Below are 11,942 nucleotides of genomic sequence, written 5' to 3'. Positions count from 1 at the left end.
ACCCAGGAGGCGGAGGTTGCGGTGAGCCGAGATCACGCCATTGCACTCCAGCCTGGGTAACAAGAGTGAAACTCCGTCCCAAAAAACAAAAACAAAAACAACGACAAAAAAATAAGCTGGGTATGGTGCTATGTGCTTACAATTCCAGCTACTGGGGAGGTTGAGGTGGAAAGATTGCTTAAGCTCAGGAGTTTGAGGCTGCAGTGAGCTATGATCACACCACTGTACTCCCACCTGTGCAAAAGAGTGAAACCCTTTCTTAGAAAAAGAAAGTTGGAAATAAATTTAATACACCTACCCTACCAAACATCATAGCTTAGCCTAGCCTACCTTAAACATGCTCAGAACAATTTATTAGTGTACAGTAGGGCAAAATCATCAAATATAAGGCCTACAAGTGTTGAATATCTCATGTAATTCATTGAATACTGTACTGAAGGTGAAAAACAATGTTTGTATGGGTACTTAAAGTTTCTACTGAATGTGTATTGCTTTCGAACCATTGTAAAGCCAAAAAACTTAAGCGAACCTGCATTAAGTCCATGACCAATGTTATTAACCTTGAAGTGCTGTTGGGAGCATTAAAAAAGACAATTCCTATAGTGTTTAGCCAGTGTATAGCAAAACTTCATAAATGTTAACTTATTACATTATAGCAGCCTCTGAAATGATCTCCCTGTATCTACTGCCAACATCCAGTTCATTCTTTACCTTGAAGTCCCAAGTATCTTTTAGACCAGGGGTCCCCGTGGCCTGTTAGGAACTGGGCTACACAGCAGGAGGTGAGCTGCGGGCAGGTGAGTGAAGTTTCATCTGTATTTGCAGCCGCTCCCCATTGCTCGAATTACCTCCTGAGCACCATCTCCTGTCAGATTAGTGGCAGTATTAGATTCTCATAGGAGTGTGAACCGTATTGTGAACTGCCTATGCGGGGGATCTAAGTTGTGAGCTTCTTAATGAGAATCTAATGTTCTGTCACTGCCTCCCATCTCACCCCCAGTGAGACTGTCGAACACCTTTTTATTACATTTACTGCTCGTCTATGAACAGCTGACAGTGGCCTATATTCATCACTGTATCCTCAGCTTAACAAGGTGCATGGCTGGCATATAGCATTTGTTTTATTGAACTTCTCTTGGTCTGAATTTCTTCATTTTTGATATGGCAGTAATCCTCGCTTCTCAGTGTTATGTGGATCAAATAACACAATACATGTCAAAGTATTGTGGAAACTTTGAGCTATAGAAACACAGTTTTAAAACAGAATGAAAGAAATTCAAAATTAGGATTGGACCATTTCAAAACCATTGCCAAACTATAAGCTTCATTAGAGAAAAGACTTTCTGCTTTATGCACTCCTGTATCACCTAGACCCTAGGACAGGTTCAATCAGTATTAATGGAAGGGAAGCAGTATATCATAAAACTAAAAGAACTGAGAAAGTGGAAAGTCGTCACAATTATATTTCAGATGCCAGTTCTTATAGCTATGCTCTGGGCTTTGTATCTCTTTATAATTGTTCATCTCCAAAATCAAAACCCCATGAACTTCTCTAAGTCTTAACAGCTTACTTTCATCACACCTGTTCTTCAACAGCATGTCTAGGTAAATAGCATCCATCACTTCGTTGTCCATAAATCAGTCTTTGATAATACAGGTTGCTTTTTATCAGGTAGGCCAAAAGAGAAAAAAATAATAATACAGGTTACATGTCAAACATTCTCGCCCTCATCCTAAATTTCCTTGTACCATTGTGTCTTGGTGCTTGCACCTGGCAAAATTTAAACTCGGGTACATCCAACTATCCATTCTAGTAGGAGGGGAAGGTGAAGGATGAGTGTGGATGGAGGTTGTTTGTATGTTTGGAGGAAGTGATTAGTAGTTTTAGTCTTTTTTAGCTCCTAAATAGTACTGGAGAAAATCACAAATAGTATGTTGCCATTAAAAAGTCATCATTAGGCCTGGCCGGGCGCGGTGGCTCAAGCCTGTAATCCCAGCACTGTGGGAGGCCGAGGCGGGTGGATCACGAGGTCAAGAGATCGAGACCATCCTGGTCAACATGGTGAAACCCCGTCTCTACTAAAACTACAAAAAATTAGCTGGGCATGGTGGCGCGTGCCTGTAATCCCAGCGACTCAGGAGGCTGGGGCAGGAGAATTGCCTGAACCCAGGAGGCGGAGGTTGCGGTGAGCCGAGATCGCGCCATTGCACTCCAGCCTGGGTAACAACAGTGAAACTCCGTTCCAAAAAAAAAAAAAAAAAAAAGTCATCATTAATCTTAACCATGCTTTCAACATTCCTCTGCCATCCTACCATATTTTGCCACACCTTTTATTTCAGCCTTTCTCTTCTCCATTTTAACTTCTGTCTGAGCTCCTTCCCTCGAGGGAATGCCTTCCTGCCTTCAAATCCGGGGACCTACCTGATTTGAAACTCAAATTGGGAAGGGTGCCCCTTTCCAAGACCAAATTCCTTTGTAATGGCCTTCTCTATCTTGAGCATTTACCTTTCCTCTGGCTCCATCCCATTAACATTTAAATATGCTCTTCCTTTCTTTTTAGGAGAAAAAAACCCTACTTTTCTCTGTGTTGCCTTGTATCCATTTCTTTTTCTTTTTGCTCTATCTCTTGACCCCACCTCAAACTAATTTCTACCCCCCCAAGACAGTAACCCCTTTTATATTAAAATTAGTGGAAAGAATGTTAATATAATGTCCTAACTTTAACATAAAGAAGAATAAAAAGGAAATTTGTAAGTACTTCCACGGCTGTCATCTGTGCTGTGCCAATCAGGCGCTGCATGGTGATTCCAAGAGCACCACTTTACATTACAAATATAGTGCATTGCAAATATAGTGGCCCCATGTTTAGAAATGCTTAGATAATACTCCACTCAAAAAAGAAACTGATGCTTGCACCTTTACATAGAAGCACTGTGAATCCAACAGCCTCATTTGTAGACTGATACACGTATTCGTGATGCAAATATTATGAACAGCTTTGCCGAAGTAGGAGGATTTTCTAAAATAATAAAGGATGACATTCCTTTGTTTTATGATAGTTACACTTCCAGAAAATTCAGTATGGACAGTCTCTGACTTAGGATTTTTCAACTTTACGATGGTATGAAAGCAATATCCATTCAGTAGAAACTGTACTTGGAGTTTTGCATTTTGGTCTTTTTCTGGCCTAGTGATAATGTGGTACAGTACACTTTTGTGATGCTGGGCAGTGGCAGTGAGCCACAGCTCCCAGTCACCCATGTGATCACGAGGGTAAACAACCCATTCTCTACATTATACTGTGTTGCCAGCTTTTTTGGATATTGTGTTTTGTGTTTTCACATTCCATCATGTCTACAAAATGTCCATCAGTGTCTCCTGTTCCTGGTGAGACGAAGAAGAGGAAGGCAATTACTCTTGAAATGAAACTCAAGATAATTGCCCAGCAAGAAGGCGGCAAGCCAGTAATGGCCATTGCACGTGAGTTAGGACTTTCGCAATCCACAATTTCGACCACCTTAAAGGATAAGAAATGAATCCGTGATGCAGCGAAATCGTCAGCATCAATTAAATCTATTGTTATCACAAAGAAAAGAGCTGGGCTGATTGATGATATGGAAAAATTACTTGTTATATGGATGGAAGACCAGCTACGGAAGCATATACCACTTAGTGTACTGATGATCCAGGCTAAGGCAAGAAGTCTTTTTAATATGCTAAAAGACCGTGCCAGTGATCCTACATATACACAAATGTTTAAAGCAAGTCATGGATGGTTCCAGCGCTTCAAAAGATGTCATAATTTTCACAGTGTGAAGGTCAGTGGTGAGGCAGCACATGCTGGTAATGAAGGTGCCGTAGCTTTTAAGAAACAGGTACATAGAATAATTGTGGCTGAAGATCTTTGCAATAAGGAGCTTATTGAACTGGAGGAAGAAAGAAGTAAAGGAATTAAGGCAGTGGAAGAAGTGAAACCCATGGCACCTAGAAAGTTCACAGCAAAGAAACTGGCAGAGGCATTTGCTGCTATCAGCAGTGGCCTGCAGATGTTAGAAGGAATGGATGTCAATTACGAGAGATTCGCTACAGCTGACAGGCAGATACAGGATGCTCTTGCTTGCTACAGAGAGATATATAATGAAGAAACAAGCTGTACAGTCAAAACTTGGTATCTTCCTGAAGAACAACACTATGCTTGCTAAACCATCAACTAATGTTGATGTCTCAATGCCTTCTACCACCTATTCTCGATGTTCATCAGAAGAGAGAGAAATTGAGGACCCTATTGCTATAGCATCCCCATCATCCAGCAATTAATGCTATTTCAGTGCTTCAAACATTTTTCAGGACCACTGTGCTTTCAAGCTGTGTACAATAATGGTGAGTACCCAAACATTCTGTTTTCTGCTACAGGAGCTACTCAACACTTTATTATAAAATAGCCTGTGTTAGATAATTTTCGTCCAGCTGTAGGCTAACATAAGTGTTCTGAGCACATTTAAGGTAGGCTAGGCTAAGTCATGTTCTATACGTCTATTAAATGCATTTTTGGCTTATGATATTTTCAATTAATTGGGTTACTTGGGATATAACCCCATGGTAAGTTGAGGAGCACCTGTACATGGTAAAACTATGCAAAAAATATTTTGTGTTCTTATGTAAAATGATGTTGGGGAGTTTTCATCTCAGATATTAAGTTCTTCAGCTGCACTAATGTCCAATGGGACAACTCTTCATTTTGTAAGATTTTTAGCATCCTTGCTCAGGCTTAGTAAATGTCAGTAGTGCACCTCACTCCAGGCCTGTTAATGTGACAGTAATGAGGGTAACTTCTTTGATACCATCTCCCTTGAGAACCACTGCATTGTGAAAACACAGATTAGCACTGTTTTCCAGGAAAGGGGTGAGTTACTTTTGGTTTCTTTAAATCTTTTAGGCATCTTGCTAAAACAGAACATTTCCATAAGACTAAGGGAAAACTAAGGAATAGTTTTTGAACTTGATGCAACTGTTTACCTCAAGATGCGAAATGATCTAAACTGCTTCATGTGGTTGCTTGAATTTTTTCTAGTACACTGGTGGTGGGGCAGGAGGTGTTGGAAAGAGGGTACAGGCATAAGATCCAAGTTATGTTTTGCCTTTTTTCTGGATGACCTCATTCAGTTAAGTGTATAGTCAAAATGTTCCTCTGATAAGCCTAAGTTGTTACTGCTGGATAATGATAACTGCTTTCCTTTCCCTTAAGATGCCCTTCAAATCCTTGGTTATGGAATATTTGGCTCATCCCAGTGCACTCAGCTTGGCTGTTGGAGTTGCCTGTGGCATATGCCTGGGCTGGGGCCTCCGAGTACGCTTTGGGATGCTCCCCAAAAGCAGGATGAGCAAGACACACACAGAGACTGAAACTGAAGCAAGCATCTTGGGAGAAAGTGGGGAGTACAAGATGATTCTTGTGGTTCGAAATGACTTAAAGATGGGAAAAGGGAAAGTGGCTGCCCAGTGCTCTCATGCTGCCGTTTCAGCCTACAAGCAGATTCAAAGAAGAAATCCTGAAGTGCTCAAACAGTGGGAATACTGTGGCCAGCCCAAGGTGGTGGTCAAAGCTCCTGATGAAGAAACCCTGATTGCATTATTGACCCATGCGAAAATGCTGGGACTGACTGTAAGTTTAATCCAAGATGCTGGACGTACTCAAATTGCACCAGGCTCTCAAACTGTGCTAGGAATTGGGCCAGGACCAGCAGACCTAATTGACAAAGTCACTGGTCACCTAAAACTTTACTAGGTGGACGTTGATATGACAGCCCCTCTATCACAGGTGTTTGAAGCCTGTCAAATTCTGACAAAAGCTGAATTTCTTCTTCCAACTTAAAAATGTTCTTGAGATGAAAATAAAACCTATTCCCATGTTCTGTGCTTGGCAGTTAGAGTTGTCATCTTGAGCTTAAAAACAGTACTGTTGGTTAAGTGGTCTTGGTGGTTCAAGTGACAGGCTGAAACAGATACCTAAGATGAGAGAAACAGGTCATGATATAATTGGATTAAAAGGGAGGAAACCGTGGTAGCCCTTCCCCAAGACTATGCTGTCCCACTGAAGGTTGAGGTTCAAGGGTATTCCCACTGGAGGCAAGCTGCAGTTTGTTCCCCTGCTGTTGCTTCTTGGATGATTGATAGCCTACTTTATTAATAGATCATGGCCATCCTCAGTGAAGTCCAATGGTTTATAACCTGTTTGAATTTTTGTCTCAAGGTTGAGGTTTTATAGCATTGATACACTGTGCAGTGTTTCATGTTCACCTTCCCTGACACATACTGGCTAAAGGTTATCAGCAGTCATTCTAAATCGCAGCCTATTGAAAATTCTCACTTCCCCCTTCCTTAACAGTGAAGCCATTGATCCTTCTGGAGTAACCTTATGGACCTTACAGAGGGAAATGGGTGGGCCCAGGTAAGAATTTATGGTAACTGTAAAGTGAATGTAGTTTGTCATCCCTGCTAGTTTTTTGCCTAGAACTTAAAGAATCAGACAATTAAGGGTGCCTTTTTTCCCCTTAATCTTTAGATACAGTTGTACAATCCTAATTACAATATTGTAACAGTTACCCAGAATATGAGGCAGAGGGTCCCAACTTCCCAAGCCACATAGCTTCCTGATTGTCATCTTGTTAGAGACTCTTTTTCTTTTCATTAGAGACGGGGTTTCACCCTGTTGATCAGGCTGGTTTCGAACTTCTGACCTCCTGATCCGCCTGCCTCAGCCTCCCAAAGTGCTGGGATTACAGGCGTGAGCCACTGCTCCCGGCCTGAAACTGTTTTTCTTTAAAGCCTTCTTTTAGGAGGATACTGACAGTAGTTTCTAAAATCAGTATATCCCTGAGAACTATAATGATGCCAGGGAGAATTTTGGTAATGGGCCCATTTTAAGTGGCTCCAACTCTCTATCATTAACTACAATATAAGCAGCATTATAACACAATCTCAAGGTCTAAGGTCATTAGTGGAATACTGTGGGCAGAACACTAAAGACAGTCTTGAAAATTCTAATATTTGATCCATTTTATACACTTCACACAGGCATATAACAGCATAGAAGAAATTCTAACTGTGATTGATGCCACAATAGCAACTATTTCTAAACAAACAGAATGTTTACTGGCTCCAAAAGTGATGCAACAAAATGCAACAGTTACAACTGAGTTGAACCCAATGCTAATTGCATGATTCTGGCTCAGGTAATTTCTGAGGTTTGCCTCAGATAGACTGATGGCTCCAAATTCAATGTTGCCATTCCTAACAGGATGGCATGGGATGGCTAAGTAACTGTGATCAATCATGGCATATCTACTAAGAGAAATACTATGAAAATTCTGGTAATTGTGGATATGTGCTTGTTTCTAGTTCCTCTGTACTTAGTATTTTATAGGACTCATAATCATAGTTCTCAAAGTATACTCTGCAGAACCCATGGAGTCTCCACAGAGTCAAAAATGTTTTCATAATTCTATTCTTTTTCCCTGTGTTGATATTTGCACTGATGGTGCAAAAGCAGTGGTGGGGAAAACTGATGGCACCTCCCACAAATCAAAGCAGGGGTACCATTGTATTCTTCACCAACATGCACTTTTTAACAGTTTCACTTCATGTCCTGAATGAAACTAAACAGGGTGACAGACTCTCATTCTGTCACCTAGGCTGGAGTGTAGTGGCGTGATCTCGGTTCACTGCAACCTTTGCCTCCCAGGTTCAAGTGATTCTCATGCCTCAGCCTCTTGCCTCCTGAGTAATAGCAGGGATTTTTTTTTTTTTTTTTTTTTTTTTGAGATGGAGTTTCACTCTTGTTGCCCAGGCTGGAGTGCAGTGGTGCAATCTTGGCTAACCACAACCTCTACCTCCTGGGTTCAAGTGATTCTCCTGCCTCAGCCTCCCAAGTAACTAGGATTACAGGCATGCGCCACCATGCCCAGATAATTTTGTATTTTTAGTAGAGACAGGGTTTCTCCATGTTGGTCAGGCTGGTCTTGAATTCCCGGCCTTAGGTGATCCACCCGCCTTGGCCTTCCGAAGTGCTGGGATTACAGGTGTGAGCCACTGTACCTGGCCACAGCTGGGTGTGCACCACCACTGCCTGTTTGATTTTTGTATTTTTAGTAGAGATGGGGTTTCACCATGTTAGGTCTCCCAAAGTGCTGGGATTACAGGCTGTGATTACTGCACCGGGTGGAATTTAAGTTTTTAAACAGGGATTTTAAGTTTTTAAAAACTTCTGTGGAGCTTATGGTAGGTAATTTGCCTAAGAGAGTTGTAAAGCAATGCAAGACTCAGCAAGGGGCTATGTGTAACGATTGAGAATTAAGGGGTAGTGAAATGAACTTTAAGAACATTCTCAGTCATAAGCAAGAGCTGGATTCACACAACCAATTTTTCAAAAGATCAACTTGGGCACCTTTATAATTCATTATGAGAAAAAGCATATTAACTACATGTTTAAATATATTTTATTTCAAGTTAATATAACAGCCATGGTTTGTTCATTTAAGTGAAATGCTTAGATAAAAACCTCAAGTGTTGCTTGGTTAAAATACTGGAGATAGATTAAATGTCACCCACTATAGTAGCGACTGGTTCTTTAGACTATTGCATGTACCTTATTAATGAACTACAGGAATGCACATTGACAGAATTCACAATGTCTTCACATGTCTTCTCATTCCTCTTCCTTTCATGCCTCCCTGTAATGCCTTAATATTCAATATAAAACTACAAAAACTACTATTATTTTGGTTTGAGTGGTATTTAATTAAAACTTCAATTCTATGTTATTTCCACAGTCCAGTAATTTATTTTAAATTTGAATAATTTCAAATTCCACAAACAAAACTGAAGAACAGCAATATTTTGTTTGAATTTCTCTCTTCTGTACACTCAGTGATCTAAAACACCACAATATCCAACATACACAAACCTCAGGGAAGGGTTAGTAAACACACACAGGATTGGAATCATGGTGCTCTTTGCTCCTGAATGGAATGGTCCCACAGAAAAAGCACAGGATACAGCACAACATAAGGGCACCTGTTACATATGAAGTGAGCAAAACATACTAGCATTTTCTATATGCATAATGGGGAAACCTGCATAGGTTAGAGGGCCTTTTTAGAGGGCCTTTTATGCTCATTTAAAAATCAGGCAAGTTGTCTGTAACATTTTTCAAATTATCTGGAGAGCACTGCAATCCAATGTAGGATATGCTGATTAGTGTTGTCTTTGTTGGCACTGACAGTCTTGCATGGTCATATGCCAGTATTTTTGCTTTAGCTTTTCTCTGAATAAAACAGATTTAAATGCATTTAGACAATACATATTTGTAAGCTGTTTACATACACGAAATTTAAGAGATTCAGTATTAGAGTTTCTTTGTTTCTTTAAACACTACAGAGTGCAAATCGGGTTCTTCACAACAGATCGAATATTAAGCAGTTCTTTAAAGAATGAGGGGGAAGAAAAAAAGCCCAAGTGAATAGAACATTGAAACTATTCCCATTCGAAAATAAATTCTAAAATGATGTGGAATGTGAAATAAGGTTTTAACATAGGTGATCCAAGTTTATAGTCAGAAACAAAAAGGAGTCCTTCATGAAGTAAAGGTTACAAGAACACGTTGCCTGTTTCCCCCATTATAAACAGAAGTGGGTAGAGACGATGTTTCAGTACGAAAATAGGTGACTACAGGATCAGCTTTTCATCTTACATGCTGTACCCAAAGCCAGGCTGTGGCTGTCCATACGGTGGTGCAGTATAACCATAACCAAAAGGTGCCTGGGGAGGGACGGCAACACTGGGTCCTGCTGTCAGCATCAACTGGGGCTGACCTAAAGTAGAAGAAAACAAAACGGAGCAGAGGGCAGGGGCAAGGAGGCAGGACAAATCGTTAGCATTTGAAACACTGCAGTCTCCTTCACTCTAGCAACATAATCTCAGCCTCGAATTCAAATGAGTCATATTTGATTGTCACAATTTTGGTATGACAGCCTTACTCTAAGAAAGTTCCTACCTAAAAGGCCAACAAACAGCGCAGGGCCAAAGGCCAGAACTACTTATGATTGAACACAATATGCCTGATGCTCTATGCTTGACACATACCTAACATGCACATTATATTTCATGACACAATAAAATCAGCACAAGAAAACTTTTTTTAAGTTTTTTAAATGAAATTTTTTTTCTTTTAAAGACAGAATCTTGCCCTGTTGCCCAGGATGGCGTACAGTGGTGCAGTCTCAGCTCACTGCAACCTGTGCTGCCTGGGTTCAAGCAATTCTCGTGCCTCAGCCTCCCAAGTAGCTGGAATTACAGGTGTGCACCAGTATGCCCAGCTAATTTTTGTATTTTTAATAGAAATGGAGTTTTTGCCACATTGGCCAGGCTGGTCTCAAACTCCTGGCTTAAGTATCAGCCCACCTTGGCCTCCCAAAGTGCTGGGATTATAGGCATGAGCCACCATGCTTGGCTTAACTGATGTTTTTGACATACCTGAACTTTTAGAGTTAAATTTCTGATTTTAACATGTCTAAATGGCATTGAAACTGAAATCATTTCTAGAAGCTCCAGTACCAATTTAGAGACAGCAATTAAAAATAAGACACATTCGGGACGGGCGCAGTGGCTCACGCTTATAATCCCAGCACTTTGGGAGGCCAAGGAGGATGGATCACGAGGTCAGGAGCTCGACACCAGCCTGGCCAACGTGGTGAAACCCTGTCTCTACTAAAAATACAAAAAAATCATGAGCTGGGCATGGTGGTGTGGGCCTGTAATCCCAGCTACTCAGGAGGCTGAGGCAGAAGAATTGCTTGAACCTGGGAGGCGGAGGTTGCAGTGAGCTGAGATCACACCACTGCACCCCAGCTTGGGTGACTCCATGGGTGAGGGGAGGGGGAGCACATTCAGATATTCTTTAGGTATGAAATATATTAGAACATACACCCTCTATCAAATAATATGTTGACCCTCTTTCTTAATAAGTTTAAATAGTTGTTGACCATATGCAGAAAACATGACCTATAGAGGAGCTGGCTTAGAGAGCAAAAACAAGTAATACCTCTCTCTACCCCTACAAAATAAGCATTCTCAACCTCCTACTACAGTGTAAACCTAGATCAAGATTTCTCCCAATGTAAGGGACTTCACGTCTTTCCTTTTCGTGGATAACAACCAAAGCTGTCTGTAGCAAACAAATTATTTTTGGAAACCAGTTTTTAAAAAGTCATCCCTAATCTTGATACTGACATCTACTTGAAATTCCAACCCAATTTTTAACTACCCATGAAAATACCCTGAAGGCACGACAAATTCAGTAGTTAACTCCCAAGTATTAAACCCACCATTTCTTGTTCTACTGTGTTGCCTATCTCTTTTTCGCCTTTAAGGATTTGAATTGTTTCCTATCTCAAACACGTCAAACATCTTGCTCCCATCTCTAAGAACCCACTTTACTTTTATCAAAAGTATCCTGTCCTCTAAATTCCTAAGGCACCTTTTGTCTACAGTAAAAAAGGAGATAAAACCGTAATAAATATATCTATTATTATTTGTGTCAGTAGCCTGAGATATAATGGTCATATTTTTATGTTCCCTCACCTGGTTTTTGTGCTTCTATCTATACTGTTCAAAGTGATTGTTCAAATGAATCTGTTCACCAATTATATAATGGAAAGAGGCAGTAATTCAGACATACAGGTTTAAGACATGAAATTATCTTAAATGTTCACTTGAGAATTTGAAGATCCTATCTCTCTGGAAAGTTCTCAAATGGAAACTCTAACCAGCTCTCTGCCCCAGTTAGAATTTAAAATGAGGATGTATTCTTTATGTAAAGCATACTAAAGACAGCCTTGGGATTTTCTGTTACCTTTTGCTCTTTTGCAAATGGAATTCATCAATA

The 11,942-nt window shown here is 40.5% G+C and overlaps 2 protein-coding genes across 7 annotated transcripts in view; one reads left to right on the top strand and one right to left on the bottom strand.

Annotated features, from left to right (window-relative positions):
• Window positions 1-5,924, top strand: part of PTRH2 (peptidyl-tRNA hydrolase 2) — an 11,716-nt gene extending 5,792 nt beyond the window's left edge. Inside the window, exons 1-3 of one of the 6 annotated variants that reach the window (XM_017539820.2) lie at window positions 3,870-4,381; window positions 4,819-4,904; window positions 5,247-5,924. In XM_017539820.2, the coding sequence (XP_017395309.1) occupies window positions 5,247-5,786 (540 nt within the window). In that variant the 5' untranslated portion in view covers window positions 3,870-4,381; window positions 4,819-4,904 and the 3' untranslated portion in view covers window positions 5,787-5,924. Of the gene's footprint in view, window positions 1-3,060; window positions 4,382-4,801; window positions 4,905-5,246 lie in introns of those variants that run through there. The other 5 variants (XM_037742474.1, XM_037742475.1, XM_037742473.1 and 2 more) reach the window with 5 other exon arrangements.
• Window positions 5,925-8,477: 2,553 nt separating this feature from the next.
• CLTC (clathrin heavy chain) overlaps window positions 8,478-11,942 on the bottom strand; it is a 78,365-nt gene continuing 74,900 nt past the window's right edge. Inside the window, 1 exon segment of the mRNA XM_017539812.2 lies at window positions 8,478-9,870. Within this exon segment, the coding sequence (XP_017395301.1) occupies window positions 9,746-9,870 (125 nt within the window). The 3' untranslated portion in view covers window positions 8,478-9,745.

Source organism: Cebus imitator, unplaced genomic scaffold (genome assembly GCF_001604975.1).
Source record: "Cebus imitator isolate Cc_AM_T3 unplaced genomic scaffold, Cebus_imitator-1.0 Scaffold121, whole genome shotgun sequence".
NCBI lineage: Eukaryota > Metazoa > Chordata > Mammalia > Primates > Cebidae > Cebus > Cebus imitator.
Note: the sequence above shows the minus strand (reverse complement) of the source record. Positions and strands in the feature narration are given on the sequence as shown.